Below are 20,028 nucleotides of genomic sequence, written 5' to 3'. Positions count from 1 at the left end.
CTGAGAATTCAAAGCAATCCATACCTTTGCCATGTCCAGGAGGATTTCAAAGTCGATGAGTAGTTCATGAACATCCCTGTTGAAAACTACCAGCTCAGCCTTGTGGAGAACAAAGTTGCGCTGTGGGTCAGGGGGTGCAATCATAGAGCCCTGGCCTGCTCCGAACAGTCCATTGCATGCCAGCTCTACATACAGCTCCCAGCTGCAGTGAGGAAAAGAGAAACATACCTCCAGTTAAACGTGTTGTCTCCTCCAATAAAATTGACTAACTACAATTGCAGAATTGGACAAAGCAGATATGAAGATCAGTATGTGCAAGAATATCAACCACATTATTTATTGAAGAAATGACTAAGATTCTAAATTCATCCTTCCACTATATCTAACTCTGGCAACTTCCCTTTTACGCAGAGCACTAAGCCAAAATTACCATAATCAGTACACTGGTCCCAAATTAAGGGGAAAAAGGGACAAGCACCGAAGACTGTGTCTAACTGATTCAAGACTAAAGAATGATGTTCTATTAAATTTTATCTGAAATAATAAAACACAGCACACTATTTGTTCCTACTATGGAACTGCAGGTTAGCTATTGATTTCATTAAGATAATGCTAAAGACTTCGCTTCAAGTGAACAAACAAAAGCTATTAACAGCAAGTTAAGAAATGGCATTTGCACATCAAAGTCAACATAAGCTGGTTACTGCATTAAAAGATGTCAATATTAAAATGGATTAAAACAACTGTAGAAACAGTTGGTCTAAAACAGATTCCTATAATTATAGACATTTTAATAAAACAGACTAGAGATGATGCGGTGCTCTATGGCACTTACCCAAAAGATGCCAAATTGTTCATTTACAATAGTACCCTTCGTCTTTTATTACATCAAATAGCAAGAGAATCTTAAAGTATACAAAAGCTTTCTCCAGACGGTTAAGATTGCTGACCTATGAGGTTCTTCATCTGTCAGGTTCTCTGAGAGGATGTAGCTAATCTTCTCCCCTTCTTTAGTAAGGCCCTGAAGACAAATTATTATATTTAAAAGGGTTAAGATAACACAAGAAATATCAACTCCCCTTTAATGAACATTTAGGGTTTGACACAGATCCAGCAAACAGACCGTCTTCTTTCCCCTGCAGATCAAATCAATGACTGACCAATGCCTCCATCATTTCCCATGTAACTGCACTAACCAGTACTTTAACTTGTACCATCTATTTGTTGTACTCATGTATATATATTATAACATACCACAAAGCACAAGTTTAGTTGCTTCCTTTGGTCAAAAAAAAGAAAATCACTTCCAGAAAAAGCAAATGCCTTGGCATTAACTTTTCACCAGGTCAGTAATCAATGAAAACTATTGCAACACATCTTATCTGCTCTAAAATATCATAACTGAATAAGATCCTTCAATTCTATACATTAGTTCCCAGTTCATTTCAGTCCATGATGAGATAACAGACCCAAATTTGACCAATTTATCAAATATTAACCCAGGTTTACAAGGTTAATGATATGATGTAAAAGTTTTATGAACAAAGTTTGTGAACATTGCATTGTTGAGCTTATCTAAGTATGTCTAATTTTACAATCCAGCTAAATCACAAGTTCATGCTTTATAACAGTCTTGTCAGTTCATTGGGAATCCAGAAGTGCCCAAGTACGGTTACTCCACTTAAATTCGGAAAAAAATAACTATAGATGCTGGAAATCTTCAAAGTACATTATCAAAGTATATACTCTATATGCAACCTTGAAATTCGTCTCCTACAAGGCAGCCACAAGAAACAAGAAATCCAATAGAACCCATTAAAAAGACCAGCAGATACCCGATGTGCAGAAAAACTCCTGAAAACAATGAAAGTAGGCAAATTACATTCAGAACTGAAGTTCACAAAAGTGAGTTCAAATCTGAAATAAAAGCAGAAAATACTTAAGCATTCAGAGGGTTAGGTAGCATATATAGAAGCAGAATTGACATTTCAGACTAAAGAGTTTTAAAATCAGGACCATTTCTCCCCCAGGTGCTGCCTGACTTCATGACTGTTCCAACATGTTCGTTTTCTATTTTATATAGGGTTCCAATACCTGGATTTCTATTTGTCGCTAAACTGGCAAGACAAACAGATTGTAGTTTTTACATTTTTAGGTGTGCTTTACTACTTTGGTTACTAAATTTTGGGAGATATTAACTAAACAAATAGATGAATTAGTGCATGCAGTTAAAGCATGCTTTAGTTTTTATTCAGTTTTCAGAATCTAGGCATCGCTGACAAGGTCAACATCTATTGCCCAAACCTAATTGGCCTGAGCTGCTGTATGCTTACTCCCTCAAAACTCTGTGGTAATTATTTCAGAGATTTGGACACAGGGACAATGAAGTAACAGGACTGGATTTACCAGGATCAGCATGCTGCATGACAAAGAGGAATGCTTAGGGGTTACAAGATAAGGTCAGGCAATGATCAGCCATAATCTTATTGAATGGAAAAGCACACAGGAAAGGTTGGAAGGCCCACTCACTCACTCTTTCACTTCTTATGGTGTTGCTGTGCACCTACTGTGTTTGCCTTTTTTAGTACTCAATGTTGCATATTTGGAAAATGTCACCAGAGAAGCACAGACAAGTAATAGCAGCACATTTTGTAGATGATGCACAATAAAGCCATAGTGTGACTGTGGGGGAATAAAATAAAGGTGAATAGAAAGCAGGAGGGACTGGATTTCCTGGGTAGAGTTGAATTGCTCCATCACACTCCTGAATTGTAACAGAAAAATTTTAGGGCATTGGCAGGGGAGTCACTCTGACCTGCTTTTATAATCACAGTATTTATGCGGTTGGGATAGTCAAGTTCACAATCTGGTGACCCCAAATCCTACCTTGCTACCTCTTGGGAGCAAGCACCCACTCCACAAACATGTCAGTACTACAGGACTTGGCAATGGTAAGGTTATTGAGTAGCAAGAGTGGGTGGATAAATTCTGTCTTATTAGAGACATGCATTGCCTCATACTTTTCTGATACAATCGTTTCTTACTATTTATCAGCTGATGCCTTAAAGTTGTCTAGGTCTTGATACTTGAAGGCACGGGATTTCCATGAGCTGAGGAGATGAACGTTGCTCAATCAGTAAACATTCCTACTTCTAGATGGATGGCTGATGAAGCAACTAAAGATGGTGGCTCCTATGACACTGCTGAAGAACTCCTGCAACAGAAAAGCTCCTGGGGCTGAAATGATCGATCTTCAGTAATGTTCATTTGTGCAAACCAATGGATGAAACTGTAAAGTTGTTCTCAGAGAGCTGGCACAACATGATGGCTAAAAGACCCCACTCTGTGCTATTGTAATTACTCTGCACTTCTGAGAAATACTCAAGTCTTTTTTTTTTAACTGCAATTCCATGTTCATCCTCCACCATCCTGTAACAGAAGATTCCCAATTCCCTTCTGGACAAAATATTTAATGTTTTTTAAGGTTCTAATAAAGGAGTTTTTGCAACATAAGGAGTTACGCTAAGAAATCTGTACCAGAAATTTGTACCTGCACTGGGGAGTTGTCTTTCCAAACCATTGCTTCCCCCTCACTTTCCCACACAAAGTGCACCTCTTTGCCTTTCCATTCCTGTGGAATGGTGAATGTTACCCTGAACCAGGATGTCCACCATCTGTAATTTAAACAAAAGTTTAGTTAACAATTGTATGAATTAGAATAAGCTTAAATTTACAGGTTAACACTTTATACAAGTTTTGGATCATTTGTCAAAATATATTTTTATTTGACTGAATTTTCTTTCAATCTATACTTGCAAAACATTTTGGCACAACGTGCTCCATTAAACATGACAGAGATATACATTTCCTTTTATTCGACAGATTCCCGACTAAGCTTAACTCACGATTCAAGTTTCCCCTTATGAAAAGTAATAAAAAATAAAAATAAATGAAGATTTGCAATTAATAAAAGTAACAAAAGTAAAAAGTAATCTGACCTCTCTCTCCCCCTCTTCCCCCACACAATACTGGGCTGGTAGGAATCAATGGGGAGTTTTTCTTTACTTTCCAACTTACAGACAAATTCAGCTTAAGGATGCATGCATGAAAAAATGGGACTTGTTTGCTACCTCTGGATGACCATAATTGAACATTTATAACATTTTTTCCCTGTTGCCTTATACATACTTACGTTGGTCCAAAAGAATCTCCAACTTTAGCAGCCTTAAAATTTCCCCTCACTGCCTCCTCATACGGGATACGTGACTGTGTCATAAAATAGGACAGCGATTCAACTGGACAGCGAGCACCAAACAGCCTGTAAGAGGCAAATCGATACATCTTTAGCTGTTGCTGTACCATTAAATGCACACTGCTTTGTATTTATTCTAAACTTACTCTAAACAGCTTGTAAAATGTGCAAAGACAATTGCTAAGCAAAAGGAAATCAAACCAATACAGATGTTGGAAATGTGAAATAATAACAGAAAATGCTGTATATAGTTCAGGCAGTATCTTTGGAAAGAGAAATAGTCTTAAAGTAACACAGTACAGAAACAGGACCTTCAGCCAAAATGATCCATGCTCACCACAACACCTTACCTGCTACTACTCGTTCCTGTATTTGGCACATAGCCCTCTAAGTTCTACCCCAAAATGTACTTATCAAATATAGCAAATGTAAATGTCCTACCCTGGTTTTTTTGTTCAAAATTCATACCTTACCTTTCCCCAAGCTGAAATCCATTTGCCATTCCTTATCCCATATCTCTCTAACTGATCAAGATCCCTTTGTAATTCATTGTAACCGGCTTCAACTATCAATGAGACCAAAAGTAACCTAGACTTGAAAAAGGCTCTAGTGCTTTCCCAGTGGAGCAGTGTACATCAGCTAGATGGGATGAACAGTGGAAACACATATCAGGGAGAACTGGAGGTGTATCCATTTCGGTCAGCCAGAGGAATTGGTGGTAGCAGAACACTGCATTCGCAATGGCCATAGGATTGACTTCAATGGCACAAAACTACTATGCCACACAACAGCTTTTGGGACTGCTTGGTAAAAGAAGCCATTGAAATAAAACTAGAGGAAATAGATTTGAACAAAGATGAAGGTCTCGCTCTAAGAAAGAAATGGAATTCAACTGTAAACAAGATGGGGAAGTGGAAACCTGATTGGATGAGGTTAAACCAATCAGGAGGGAGGGAATACAGGGGTCTAAATACCACCAGACTGGACGTGCCCAGGCATCGTCCCTAAAGAAGGTGGCAGAGTTTGTCATTGAAATGTTGGTTATAATCTATACCCAACTTGAAGCCCAAGAAAAGTTTATTTATCAATAAGATCCTCTAATTCTAAAGATGGCACCCGAGGTTTTTGTGGACCTGGGGTAATCAATTTAATTTCTTCTCTCTTAATGTCTCTTTTTCCCTTTTCAAGGTGGCTGAGGTCCCGTCATGTCTGTGATTGACAGCTGCATTCAAACCAGCAGTGGGTTCTCGTTCTTGTTCTCAGAACTCGCTGAGCAGCTTGCGTTTCAGGCCTCGAAGACTTGTGCCTTCGGAGTGTGGCCCAGTGGACAACCTTGTCGCTGTCACCGACTGAAGCATCACGAGGGATTGTAACATCGAGATAGCAATGTACACTGATGTCAAAAGAACAATTCAAATAAGCGACGCAGCAGATTGTAACATCAAAACAGCGAACTGTTCGTCTCTCTCTCATCTGTTGCAGGAGTGAAACCTCTCTCTCCCTTGTTAGCGAGAGAGAGCCTGTTTCAGATGTCAGTGTAGGAATGGACAGTACTTTTCGATTGACTCTAGATCATGGTCTCTGGGGGGCTTTGCTGCTGCTTGCATGGGGGGGTGGCTTTGATGTTTTTGCTGGAGCAAGTGGGGAGGGGGAGGGTTGTTGCTTTTGCTGCTGTGTGTGCATGGGAGGGGGAGGGGGCCTTTGGGGTTCTAACGTCTCTGTCATTCATTCTTTGGGGTTTTTCTTTCCGAGTTGTTGATGTCAATCCGATTCTGAATTCACTTTGCTATCTCCCCCAAATTAACAATTCAGATCAATAACCCTTCAGAACTGAGAAGGTGAAATTAAACAAATGAAACAAAGCAAACAGAAGGAAGAGGAGAGGAGAGTGGGCCATGGGAGAAAGGGAAGAGGGTGATAGGCAGGTGAGGAGAAAGGACAGGAGGCCAGAAAGGGGAACTCAAGAAAGAGGGGGGGGGGAATTATCAAAGTGGACAAAGTGAATATTAATGATAGGGTGAGGACAAGGTTATCCGAGGATAAGCTGTTAACGAAGTCATCCAGTTAATGGACAAATGAAGACAGAGGGGAAAATGTTTTTCTGTCCTATTCAAATAGTCTGGTTTATCGGGCATTTTCTTTAACTGTGTATTTCACAGTTTCACCATGAGGAGGTTGGAGGGGTGGGGAGAACTGGTCAAGGGGTTAGAATGTGCTTGGGAGCTGGGAAGATAAGAAACACAGGTCCAGTCAGAGAGGGTGGTGACCAGGGAACCAGGGTAAGTTTAAAGGAGAGGTTTACAGTCGACGCTGAGCTCTTACTCCCCTCACTGCCTCAGATTCACCCCCACTCCCATTCCCCTTCCCTCTTTCACCGGTCCAGACCCACCTCCACTAATACGTAGCCCCAAAAACGCCTTTCTCACACCGGCACCCCCTCCCATTCCTCAGGACCCCTCCCCACTCACTCACCGGCCCCGCAGGTTGACATCCTTGAAATAAATCGGAGACAAGAACTTTTCCACCCGCTCCAGCGTCGCTCGGCGGTTCTTCAGCACCAAGCCGGCCATGGCGCACCGCGCTCAGCCGTCCCCCGGAGCAGAACGGGGGTGGTGTCCCGTTCCGGGCTCAGCCGTCCCCCGGAGCAGAACGGGGGTGGTGTCCCGTTCCGGGCTCAGCCGTCCCCCGGAGCAGAACGGGGGTGGTGTCCCGTTCCGCGCTCAGCCGTCCCCCGGAGCAGAACGGGGGTGGTGTCCCGTACCGCGCTCAGCCGTCCCCCGGAGCAGAACGGGGGTGGTGTCCCGTTCCGGGCTCAGCCGTCCCCCGGAGCAGAACGGGGGTGGTGTCCCGTTCCGGGCTCAGCCGTCCCCCGGAGCAGAACGGGGGTGGTGTCCCGTTCCGGGCTCAGCCGTCCCCCGGAGCAGAACGGGGGTGGTGTCCCGTTCCGGGCTCAGCCGTCCCCCGGAGCAGAACGGGGGTGGTGTCCCGTACCGGGCTCAGCCGTCCCCCGGAGCAGAACGGGGGTGGTGTCCCGTACCGGGCTCAGCCGTCCCCCGGAGCAGAACGGGGGTGGTGTCCCGTACAGGGCTCAGCCGTCCCCCGGAGCAGAACGGGGGTGGTGTCCCGTACAGGGCTCAGCCGACCCCCGGAGCAGAACGGGGGTGGTGTCCCGTTCCGGGCTCAGCCGTCCCCCGGAGCAGAACGGGGGTGGTGTCCCGTTCCGGGCTCAGCCGTCCCCCGGAGCAGAACGGGGGTGGTGTCCCGTTCCGGGCTCAGCCGTCCCCCGGAGCAGAACGGGGGTGGTGTCCCGTTCCGGGCTCAGCCGTCCCCCGGAGCAGAACGGGGGTGGTGTCCCGTTCCGGGCTCAGCCGTCCCCCGGAGCAGAACGGGGGTGGTGTCCCGTTCCGGGCTCAGCCGTCCCCCGGAGCAGAACGGGGGTGGTGTCCCGTTCCGGGCTCAGCCGTCCCCCGGAGCAGAACGGGGGTGGTGTCCCGTACAGGGCTCAGCCGTCCCCCGGAGCAGAACGGGGGTGGTGTCCCGTTCCGGGCTCAGCCGTCCCCCGGAGCAGAACGGGGGTGGTGTCCCGTTCCGGGCTCAGCCGTCCCCCGGAGCAGAACGGGGGTGGTGTCCCGTTCCGGGCTCAGCCGTCCCCCGGAGCAGAACGGGGGTGGTGTCCCGTACCGGGCTCAGCCGTCCCCCGGAGCAGAACGGGGGTGGTGTCCCGTACCGGGCTCAGCCGTCCCCCGGAGCAGAACGGGGGTGGTGTCCCGTTCCGGGCTCAGCCGCCCCCCGGAGCAGAACGGGGGTGGTGTCCCGTACAGGGCTCAGCCGTCCCCCGGAGCAGAACGGGGGTGGTGTCCCGTTCCGGGCTCAGCCGTCCCCCGGAGCAGAACGGGGGTGGTGTCCCGTTCCGGGCTCAGCCGTCCCCCGGAGCAGAACGGGGGTGGTGTCCCGTTCCGGGCTCAGCCGTCCCCCGGAGCAGAACGGGGGTGGTGTCCCGTTCCGGGCTCAGCCGTCCCCCGGAGCAGAACGGGGGTGGTGTCTCGTACAGGGCTCAGCCGTCCCCCGGAGCAGAACGGGGGTGGTGTCCCGTTCCGGGCTCAGCCGTCCCGCCGCTCAACTGCGTCGTCTGTCCATCGTCTTGCAGATACTCAGCGAGCGCGGAACCGACGGCTGCAATAACTTCTTAGCATTGCAAATTGTTCTCTTGTGAGGTTTTTTTTTGTAAAATATTTTCTCTGTGTTCGCACAACCCGAATAGGAAGTTTTACAATTGGCTGTTGGACTTTAATCACTGACGTGTAACAAAAATCCGCTGCAGCCCCACAACAGGGAGAACAGAGTACACCAGTCTTTGCCCTCTCTTCAGCGGCTGCCCGCTTTTCCGCCTTTACTCCTGATTCCACCCAAAACTGCGCCGTTCTAAAACCAGATCGTTGATACCACAAACACAAGAGATTCTGCGGATGTTGGAAATGCAGAGTAACACACAAAATACTGGAAGAACTCAACGGGCCAGGCAGCATCTATGAAATTGAATAAACAGTCGGCGTTTCGGCATATCGAATTTTGGATTGATTAGTAAGAGCAAATTAAAGGAGGGCAGGCGCAACGACTATCGTCTGAGTGGACATAGGGTGGCGATCTTAGGCTTTAAACTCTTCGACGCTTCCGCGAAGAGGAAGCAAAGGAAATAAAAGCTTTTTTTTCTCTCATTCTCTTCTTTATATCTGCTCAATTAGGATAGTAGGGGACGACATACAGGATAGGGAAATACTCCTCTCGCGGATGTAGGAAGACAGGGAGACCTCCAGTGTCCCTGACAGTAACACCTGCGAGAAGTGGATCCAGCTGCAGCTTCTAACACTCCACGGTAGGGAGATGGAGCTTGAACTGGATGGAGGGGGTGATAGATAGGACATGTGGAGAGGCAGTTGCGCCCAAGATGCAGGACACATGAAACTGGGTGACAGTCAGGAAGGGGAAAGGGGTTACCGAGCCAGGGTGGGTGTGAGGGTGACCTACAGAAAAACGTCGCAGTGGGCGAGTCACTGGTGCTGAGTCTGCCTCTGTACTCAAAAGGGAAAGAGGAAGAAGGGACACGTTGTGGTGACAGGGGATTTGTTGTTTAGGGGGCCGGGCAGAAGGTTCTGTGGGCGAGAATGAGATTCCCGGCTGGTATGTTGCCTCCCGGGTGCCAGGGATCGAGTCTCAGCATTCTGAAGTGGGAGAGTGAACAGCCAGAAGTCGTGGTCCATGTAGATTCTGCATCGGAAGATCAGGGAGTTAGGTGCTAAGTTATAGGGGCAGGACCTCCAGGGTTGTGATCGCAGGATTGCTACACAAGGCTAGAACCAGAACTAGACACGTGGCTAAGGAGTTGGTGCAGGAGGGAGGGCATAAGACTTTTGGATCATTGGGCACTCTTCCAGGGAAGGTAGGACCTGTACAGAAGGAATGGCTTACACCTGAGCTAGAGGGGGACTAATTTTGTGTGTGTGTGTTGGTTGGAAAGGTGAAGTGCTGGAGGAGGAATATAATAGGAGAGGAGAGTGGACCATGGGGAAAAAAGGGAAGAAAGAAGTGGGAAGAGGCCAGAGAGAGGAATCGAAGGGGGAAAGGGGGAGGGGAGAAATCAATGTTGGAGGCAACCAGACTGAATATGAGGTGTCCAACTTCTGTCCTCTTCAACAAGTTTCTACCACCAAACACATCTTTCCTTCTCCCACCATTCCAAACTCTACGCTTTCAACAGGAATCACTCCTTCTGTGATTCCCTTGTCCATTCATCCATCCATGACAGAAATGCCACACCAGCCCATTCACCTCCTCCCTTAACTCCATTCAGTGCCCCAGACAGATCTTCCAGGTGAGACAATAATACACCTGTGGATCTGCTGGGGTTATCTATTGTATCCAGAGCTCCCAATGTGGCTTCCTCTATATTGGTGAGGCCCGTTGCAAATTGGGGGACCACTGTTGTTGACAACCTCCACTCCATCCACCAGAAATGGAATTTCCCAGTGGCCAGCCATTTTAGTTCCAACCCCCATTCCTATTCTGACAGCTTGGTCCATTGCCTCCTCTTTGGGTACGATGAGGCTATTCTCAGGGTAAAGGAGCAACACCTTGTACTCAGTCTGGGTAGCACCCAATCTGATAACATGAATATCAATTTCTCCAACTTCCAGTAATTAAAAAAAAAATTCTCCTCCTCTCTCTTCTATTCCCCACTTTGGCCCCTTACCTCTTCTCAACTGCCTATCACCCCCCACCCCGGTGCCTCTCCTTCTTCCATTTCTCCCACAGTTCACTCTCCTCTCCTATCACATTCCTTCCTATCAGCCATTTATCTTGCCCTCCCACCTGGCTTCACCTATCACCTTCCATCTTGTCCTCCTTCCCCTCCCCCAGCTTGTTATTCTAGGGCCTTCCCCCTTCCTATCCAGGCTCAATGAGGGGTCTTGGCCCAAAATGTCAACTGTGTATTCATTTTTATAGATGTTGCCTGACCTGCTGAGATCCTCCAGCATTTTGTGTGTCTTGCTCATTGATACCACAGAAGTTAATGGCACAGAGATCTTTTGGAAGCACTAGATGTATTTTGAAACATGTACATTTTTAACTGACAAAAGTTAGTTCTGCTGGTCTTTTTTTGGGGGGGGTTCATGGTCTTGCATGTTTGCACCTTGGACTATAATATCTACATTAAAGGTGCAATTTTTGTTTTTATTTTTGACAATGGTGGACCTAATACTAAAGTGTAATTATTGTTACTGCAGTTACTGGAATGTGCAACTTAAGTTAGGAATGAAAGTTTTGCAGATTTTTGTTATAATTATTGAACTTAAAAATGAGGATTCCTGCTTACATTTAGACAAAGCTAAGTAGAAAACTGTATCTCTGGTTACTTAGAACAATAAGGTGAAGCAACAGTATATAGATGCATATTATTTTTGACTCCTCCCATTCATTTCTTATTATTTTTAATTTTAGCTATGTCATTTCATATAATCGTTTTGTAGCTAATCCGAAATCCAGTGTACTAATTGTAGTTCTAGCAATGACCCAAAGAAACCAAGTGTTTCCTTCGTCTTATGTTCAGATTCTTTATTATATGAGCTGTTCACTTTTATTTTATGGGAGTTGGATAAAAGACATCACTGTTGATAATGTAGAGCACTGTATACATTAAGCCTTTAGAATTGCAAGTAATAATAGTCATGGGGATTTATTTACATAAATACTGGTAAACCCAATTAAAATTAATAAGGTGAAGGAAGAATTCATATCATGTCTAATAGTTATCTAATCAGTCAGTGTTCAGGAATCTGTAAAGCAACAGGCTCTCTTAGGTCTGTTCTTGTGTAATGAGAATAGGCCAATTAATAATCTATAGTTAAGGGCCTTTTAGGAAGAGTGATCATAATATAGTATAAAGAGTGAGAGATTTAATTCAATCCAAAACCAAGCGTGGAAACTAAACAAAAAAAATGACTGAGATAGTAGACTGGTAAACTACGTTCAAAAAGTGCAAACATACTGAGCATTAGCTCAGATAAGTGTTAGGAGATGGCTAGGAGATGCTAGTGATAGCAGTAGATTAAAAAGGAAAAGTCTTGTAATGTAACAAAACAATGGATTGGGAACATTTCAGAATGATCCTTTACTGACTGAGATTGGAGAAATTGTGTTGAGGAATGATAAAATTGCAGAAACATTTTATGTCTGTCTTCACAGAAGAATTATGGATCACCTGCTGGAAATAGTGGAAAACAGTAGCTCTGGTGTGAAAGTGGGACTGGGAGTAATCAGAATCAGGTTTAATACCACTGGCTTTTGCCATGAAATGTGTTGACTTTGTGACAATATATAATAGATAAAAATGTGAATTACATTAAATATATATTAAAAAGGTAAATTTTAAAAGTAGTGTAAAAATAGAATTAAGTGAGGTCATGTTCATGGATTCAAGGTCCATTCAGAAGTCAGATGGGAGAGAGGAAGAAGCTATTCTTGAATCATTGAGAGTGTGCCTTCAGGTTTCTGTACCTCCACGCCGATTGTAACAATGAGAACAAGACATAACTGGGTGGTGGGTGTCCTTAATGATGGATGTCGGCCTTTTTGATGCATCCCTCCTTGAAGATGTACTGGATACTGCAAAGACTAGTGCTCCTGATGGAGCTGAGGAAGCTTACAACTCTGCAGTTTATCTTGAGCCTGTGCATTAGCCACCCCCAACCCCCAGACAGTGATACAGCTTGTTATAATACTCTCTATGGTACATATGTAGAAATTTGCAAGCGTCTTTGGTGACATTCCAAATCTCCTCAAACTCCTAATGAAATATAGTGGCAAAGTGCCTTTGTAGCTATATCAGTCCAGGATAGATCCTCAGAGATATTGATACCCAGGAACTTGAAATTGATCACTCTTTCCACTTCTGATCCCTCTGAGGACAAGTGAGTGTACAGTCATCTTATCCTTTGATATCCACAAAATCAGTTGATGTTGAGTGCAAGGTTGTTACTGCAACACCACTTAACCAGCTTATATATCTCACACCTGTACGCCCTCTCATCACCATCTGGAATTCTGCCAACAATAGTTGTATCATCAGTAAACTTGTACCACTCCTCAGTCCACCAGTCAGCTAATGGCTCATCCCTCACCTCTTTATACACCTTCTACCTTCTCAGTCCTGAAGCACTGTCTTTACCCGCAATGTCAACAATCCCCTCCCCCGAGCAAAGGTGCTGCTAGACCAGCTGAGTTCCTCCAGCATTGTTGCTTCAGATACCAGCATCTGCAGTCTCGTGTCTCCTGAAAGCAGTCACATTGGTTAAAGAAAGGTATTGACAAAATTAGTGGACTGAAAGCCAATAAATCCCTGGGACATAATGACTTGAGTTTTCATGGTTACAAAATGACCATGGAAATATTGGATACACAGGTATTTCACCTCACAAAATTCCATTAATTTTAAAAGTGCTCATTGATTGGTAGGAAGCAAATCACTTGAGCAACATGAGAAAGAAAATGGGAAGCCACAGACCTGTTAGCCTGACATCAGTAACACAGTTGAATTATCAAGGCAGTTAGAAAGTAATGTTGCTATTGGACAGATGGAGTATTGAACATGGAAAGGAAATCATATTTGACAAATTGCAGGCTGTAAAGAGTAGATTAGAGAAAGAAGAAACAATAGAAATGGTGCATTTCGACTATTAGGAAGCCTTTATTAAGGTGCCACAGAATTAGTGCACATGGGATTGGGGTATTGGCTGAAGATTGGTTATTGGATAGAAGGCAAAGTATATGGTCCCAGATATTCATAGTCTATATCAATGATTTAGATGAGAGGACCAAGTATAATACTGATTAAGCTAACAGATTATGCTTAGCTGGATAGCAGTGTGGGCTGTGAAGAGGATGGAGAGAAGATGTGGGGGAAATAGAGAAGTGAATGGCCATCCAAGGACACAGCATATGGATATAAGATGGAAAAATTAGTCATCCGCTTTGTTAGGAAAAAGATAGTACCAGAGTACCAAGGTACTCCCCCACACACAAGACATTAAAAGAACTGTTATTTAGAGTGAGTTGGGTGTCCTTGTGCATACAGAGGCATGCAAATGTTTGGGCACCCCTGGTCAAAATTTCTGTTACTGTGAATAATTAAGTGAGTAGAAGATGATCTCCAAAAGTCATAAAGTTAAAGACGAAACATTCTTTTCAACATTTTAAGCAAGATTAGTGTATTGTTTTTGTTTTGTAAAATTTTAGACTGAAGAAAAGTAAAGGAGAACCATGCAAAAGTTTAGGCACCCCAAGAGATTTGAGCTCTCAGATAACTTTTACCAAGATCTCAGACCTTAATTAGCTTGTTAGGGCTATGGCTTCTTCACAGTCATCATCAGGAAAGGCTAGGTAATGCAAATTTCAAAGCTTTATGAATACCCTGACTCCTCAAACCTGTCCCAACAATCAGCAGCCATGGGCTCCTCTAAACAGCTGCCTAGCACTCTGAAAATTAAAATAAATGATGCCCACAAAGCAGGAGAAGGCTTTAAGAAGGTAACAAAGCGTTTTCAGGTAGCCATTTCCTTAGTTTATAATGTAATTAAGAAATGGCAGTTGACAGGAATGGTGGAGGTCAAGTTGAGGTCTGGAAGACCAAGAAGACTTTCTGAGAGAGCTGCTCGTAGGATTTCTAGAAAGGCAAATCAAAACCCCTGTTTGACTGCAAAATACCTTCAGGAAGATTTAGCAGACTCTGGAGTGGTGGTGCACTGTTCTACTGTGCGGTGACACCTGCACAAATATGACCTTCATGGAAGAGTCATCAGAAAAAAACCTTTCCTGTATCCTCACCACAAAATTCAGTGTCAGAAGTTTGCAAAGGAACATCTAAACAAGCATGATGCATTTTGAAAACAAGTCCTGTGGACTGATGAAGTTAAAATAGAACTTTTTGGCTGCAATGAGCAAAGGTATGTTTGGGGAAAAAAGGGTGCAGAATTTCATGAAAAGAACACCTCTCCAACTGTTAAGCACGGGGATGGATCGATCATGCTTTGGGCTTGTGTTGCAGCCAGTGGCATGGGGAACATTCCACTGGTAGAGGGAAGAATGAATTCAAATAAATAGCAGCAAATTCTGGAAGCAAACATCACACTGTCTGTAAAAAAAAAAGCTTAAGATGAAAAGAGGATGGCTTCTACAACAGGGTAATGATCCTAAACACACCTCAAAATCCACAATGGACTACCTCAAGAGGCACAAGCTGAAGGCTTTGCCATGGCCCTCACAGTTTCCCAACCTGAATATCATCGAAAATCTGTGGATAGACCTCAAAAAAGCAGTGCATGCAAGACGCCCCAAGAATCTCACAGAACTAGAAGCCCTTTGCAAGGAAGAATGGGTGAAAATCCCCCAAACAAGAATTGAAAGACTCTTAGCTGGCTACAGAACGCGTTCACAAGCTGTGATACTTGCCAAAGGGGGTGTAACTAAGTACTGACCATGCAGGGTGCCCAAATATTTGCTTCGGACCCTTTTCCTATTTTGTTATTTTGAAACTGTAAAAGTTGGGGAAAAAAGTAATCTTGCTTAAAATATCAAAGAAATGTGTCATCTTTAACTTTGTCTTTTGGAAATCAAGTCATCTTTTACTCGCTTAGCTATTCACAGTAACAGAAATTTTGACCGGGGTGCCCAAACTTTTGCATGCCACTGTAAATCACCGTACGTCAACATTCAGGTACAGAAAGCTATTAGGAAGCCAATTACTATGATCTTATTGAAAGGCAGAACAGTTGGGAGGGACAATGTCCCTGATCTGTCTCTGATCTTTATATGGATCATCTTTGTGGCCCTTCTCTGCACACATTCCTGGAATGTTTCCCCAATATCCAAAAGTGTGTTACACTTCTAGCTTATCATCCAGCTCGCATGACCTCATAATGAGAATGAGTACTTTGCTTCATCTTTACTGCTACTCTAGGAGAATTTGACCCTCAAGTGGAAAACCTGCATCAATCCTATATCATTTTTAATTCACTCTTCTTTTAAACACTACCTGTGTAAATAGTTTTCTTCCCAATGAATACTTGTACATTTAATTTCTTCTGCCACTCATGCACCCTTTAACAGATTATAACTGGAAATTAGAATCCACGTTTATATTAAAACTGAGCTGGAATATCAGTCATAGCCCATGCACTCAGTACAACTCATTTAAACAATTTGCTGTTTGAAATTTTAGAAATTTCTATAAGAAATTTTATCATACAAATTGTAAACATTAAAGATCAGCTTAATTTGTCGCAAGTACATTGAAACATACAATGAAATGTGTCGTTTACACAAATTACCAACGCAGTCTGAAAATTGTCCTGGATTCTGCAAGTGTTGCTATGCTTCCAGCACACCCACAACTCACTAACCTTAACACTAATTCTGCATCTTTAGAGAACCCAGAGTACCTGGTGGAAATACACATGGACATGGGGAGAATGTACAGACCCCCTACAAAAAAAGTGGGAATTGAACCCTGATTAGTGATCATTGGCACTGTAAGACATCACGCTAACCACAATGCTACCATGCCAAAATCTGAAAATCCAGCATTTGCAAACTTTAGTTTTACTGGACTAAGATTTTCTGGTTTATGTTTCGTACCCTGATAGACTTTTACTTTGCTGTCCACATATTCCACAGGAATATAGTATTTTTTTTCTGTGAACCTGGTGAGTTTAACAGAGCGGGTAACAGAATCTAGTGAGCCAATGCAAACCAGTGAGAAATCCGTCAGAATATTTAAGTTTTACTGTTTTTGTATTTCCAAAATAGAAGTTCTCAAGGGCAGCTGCTCCTGCAATAGAAGAATTGCAGATCAAAGGTAAAACAATTTTTGAGAATTGGAAGTATGATGGAAAGACTTGACAGGTTGATAAGATGTAGTCATAGAATTGTCCAGCATTGAAATGGGTCCTTCAGCCCATTATGTCGATGCCAATCGTTACACCATTACACTAATTTCATTTTGCTGCATTAAGTCCATATCCTTCTAGGCCTTGGTTATACAACTGCCTGCCTAAATGCCTCTTAAACATTGTGTTAGTTGCAGTGCTATTAAAGAAAGATTTTCATTTCTATAACATCTTTCACAACCTCAGGCACTCTCACCCAGTTGAATTATCTTCAAAATGTAATCACTCTCATTACATTGAAATCCCAAAAACATGCAGAGCAACTTCCCACAAGCTGCACTATGAGATTGACTAAACTTTTGTGGTAATGCCTGAGGGATAAATATTGGCTAGGACACTGTGGAGAATCTTTTCTACTCTTCTTTGAAATTTTAGATCTTTTATGTCCATAAGTAAACAACCTCCACTTAATGTCACATGAAAAATCCCTCAACACCAAAGATGCAGCTGTCTGTCTCTGTTACACTGATGTGCTGGGTTAGCTTTTTTTTTGTACTCAGGTCATTGTAGTGGGACTTGAATGTACAACCTTTTAATGCAAGTGTGCTATCTACTAAGCTGCAATGAACAACACAACAGTTTCATCATTTATTTATTCACAAGAAGTTTTCTCTATTATTACAGTTCTTCCCCCTTGTTGATATTTATTTTAGAAATCTATAACATCTTACAAAAAAGGGCAGGATTCTTCTTTAGCAACTCATCATACAGGTGACAATGTACCACAGCGTTCATCTTCATTATTTGCTTATAAATGGAGATTGGACTCCCCTGCAATAAAAAATAAAGACAGAACTGAAAAAAAAACTTGTATCAAAATGGAAGTGATCACTCAAACTTAAGGAAAAGGAAGTGCTATGTAAAGTGTTATGAATGGGTATACTTTGATAGGCTGAGAAGATTTCTGTAAATGTGAGTTAAATGCTTATAAGACGATATAAATGATGTTAAAGAAATATGTTTGATATGCAGTCACGTTACCAAGTTTAAAGCCATTAAAGGCCTATATGTCTATGCTGCTTAGATGCTTAAAATAACTGAAGAAATGAAATCTCATTGAACTTAGGAGTGGGAGGGAACATCCCTCAATTCAGTGGATTTTGATTGCCTGGGTATGGCAATAAAGGGGAATTGAAACTCCACCGAAAAATAAATTCAGAAGTAACCTGTTTCAAAATGTTTACCAAGAGTAATTATGAAGAAGGATTGGGCTCACTTATTAAGGTTCTTGGGGTGAAATATCCCAAAGGCATCATTTAAGCCCATTTATGTTTATGTCATCTTATTTTTTCCCCTCAGCTTCCCATTTATATTACGACTTTTGTTATCACTTAGGAAACTTGGATGTAGGAGCAAGCTTTTATATGTGCATTGGCTTTGAGGTATAACATCAGGCTTCATTTTATTGAATGGTGGAGCAGGCACAGGAAGCTGAACAGCCTACCCCTACTTATGTTGTTGGGCAAAAACTAAGCCATTCCATTTCTGTTCAGGGTTCTACCATCTAGTCTGGGGGTCAATAACAATGATCAAAGATCAATCAATAGTCCAGAAGTTGAAGGGTTGGACCCAGTCTTGGAGTTATTGGGCTGTTTTTGTGTGTATGGGTGGACAGGATGACGAAAGGGACTTGTTTTGTTGCTTGCTGTGTTCTGTATTGTTCTGCCAAGCATTATGGGCATGTTATGTCGGTGCCGGGATGTGTGGTGACGCTTGTGGGCTGCCTGTACATTCCTACGTTGTGTTGAGTTTGAGTTCCGTCAGGGCCAGTCAGCTTCTGTAGGATGAAGCCTGAATTTTAGAGGTTAGGTAAAGTGATGGCCCTGGTATCAAAGCAGCAGTTGACTCAGTGTATGGTGTCAAGCAGTTTCAGTAAAATTGAAGTCAGTGAGAATCAAAGAGGCAGCTCTTTATTAGATGGAGGAATACCTCGCACTGTGAAAGGTGATTCTGATTGCTGGAGGCCAATCACCTCACCCCAAAGATGTCACCACAGCAGTATCTCAGCCTTAAGCATCTGCACTTGTTTCATCAAAATCCTTTCATCATCTGGTATGGATATTCAGTGATGAATACGTAACATACATTTGCATCTATTTCCTTAGATCTCGGAGTTCTCAATAATTGCATAAACAGCCCCTGAACAACATTCAAGAATGGCTGCCAGTGCATGTCAATTAAGTGCTAGATAATGCCCATTTCCAAACACAAGAGAACTTAAGTACCTCCCCAAAACATTTAATAAAATTACTTTCATCATTTTCTCCACCATAAGCATTATTGAGAACGAGAGAGCGACCACTGACCAGATGTGACTGCATCCTGTTATATAAATATTGTGATCACTACCAGGTGACAGAGTGATCTGCAGTGTGGCTCCTATTTTCACAGAGCCCTTCCTTTTCTACAGGACACAAAACAGCATGATTGAAAACCTTCCATGGAACGAATGCAGCTCCAATAATCGAGGTGAACATAATCAAAGGCAAAGCAGGATACATCCCATACCAGAACCTAAAATTTCAATTCCCTCCCCTTTTATATTTGCAATATACTGCAATCAGTGGCCAAGGTTTCTTAAGCATCTCCTCCCAAACCTATCACTTCTATTACAGAGGACTAGGGCAGCAGGTGATGTGTCTATAACTTCAGTAAGTCACACACTATCCTGACTTGGAAATATCCTTCATTGGGTCTAAATTCAGAAGCCGTTCATCCAACAGCTTTGGGAGAATACCATCACAGTGTAGACTGTAATAGTTCAAGAATCCAGTCCCTACTGCCCTCTCCAGTGGAATTTGGGTGAATAATTAAGTAACAGCCTTTTCTGTAATGCCCTCAAAAAAGAGTAAGAATGATTATCTGACCATAAAATAAGAATAGAGATTTCAAAGCTGGAGGACAATGTATCAAATCAAAGCTTTTTACTCTGATCCTGCTGTCCCTCTAAACATTTCAATCTTTTACTTAAACCATTGACTTAGTGGGGCAACTGACACAGCTTAAATCCATGTTCACTTAGATCTGTAGTCCTAATGTTTTACAATGTGTGTACATCAGCTATTTGTAAGCAAACAGGGATTGTCCTTGATCTCTGTCCAGATGTAAAAGTGACAAGTTTTATTTTTAGATTTTGAAAGGGAAGCAATACAAAAACAACCTACCTCCAGACTAGTGAGGATATCAGTTTATGCTTTCAATCTACAATAAAAGTTATTTTGATTACATATTTAAAGTTAGATATAATAGATTAGAAAAAATACACTTCACACAAGACAG

General features: G+C 43.0%; 1 protein-coding gene across 1 annotated transcript in view; it reads right to left on the bottom strand.

Moving 5' to 3' along the window:
* The window catches only part of man2c1 (mannosidase, alpha, class 2C, member 1), a 124,563-nt gene extending 117,617 nt beyond the window's left edge, over positions 1-6,946 (bottom strand). The window contains exons 1-5 of the mRNA XM_059946069.1: positions 6,725-6,946; positions 4,193-4,318; positions 3,551-3,674; positions 951-1,021; positions 25-202 (exon numbers count right to left, since the gene is read on the bottom strand). Of these exons, the coding sequence (XP_059802052.1) occupies positions 25-202; positions 951-1,021; positions 3,551-3,674; positions 4,193-4,318; positions 6,725-6,822 (597 nt within the window). The 5' untranslated portion in view covers positions 6,823-6,946. The remainder of the gene's footprint in view (positions 1-24; positions 203-950; positions 1,022-3,550; positions 3,675-4,192; positions 4,319-6,724) is intronic.
* Positions 6,947-20,028: the final 13,082 nt, after the last annotated feature.

This window comes from Hypanus sabinus, chromosome 21, assembly GCF_030144855.1.
Source record: "Hypanus sabinus isolate sHypSab1 chromosome 21, sHypSab1.hap1, whole genome shotgun sequence".
Lineage (NCBI taxonomy): Eukaryota > Metazoa > Chordata > Chondrichthyes > Myliobatiformes > Dasyatidae > Hypanus > Hypanus sabinus.
The sequence above is the reverse complement of the archived record's forward strand: the minus strand, read 5'-3'. Positions and strand labels throughout refer to the sequence as shown.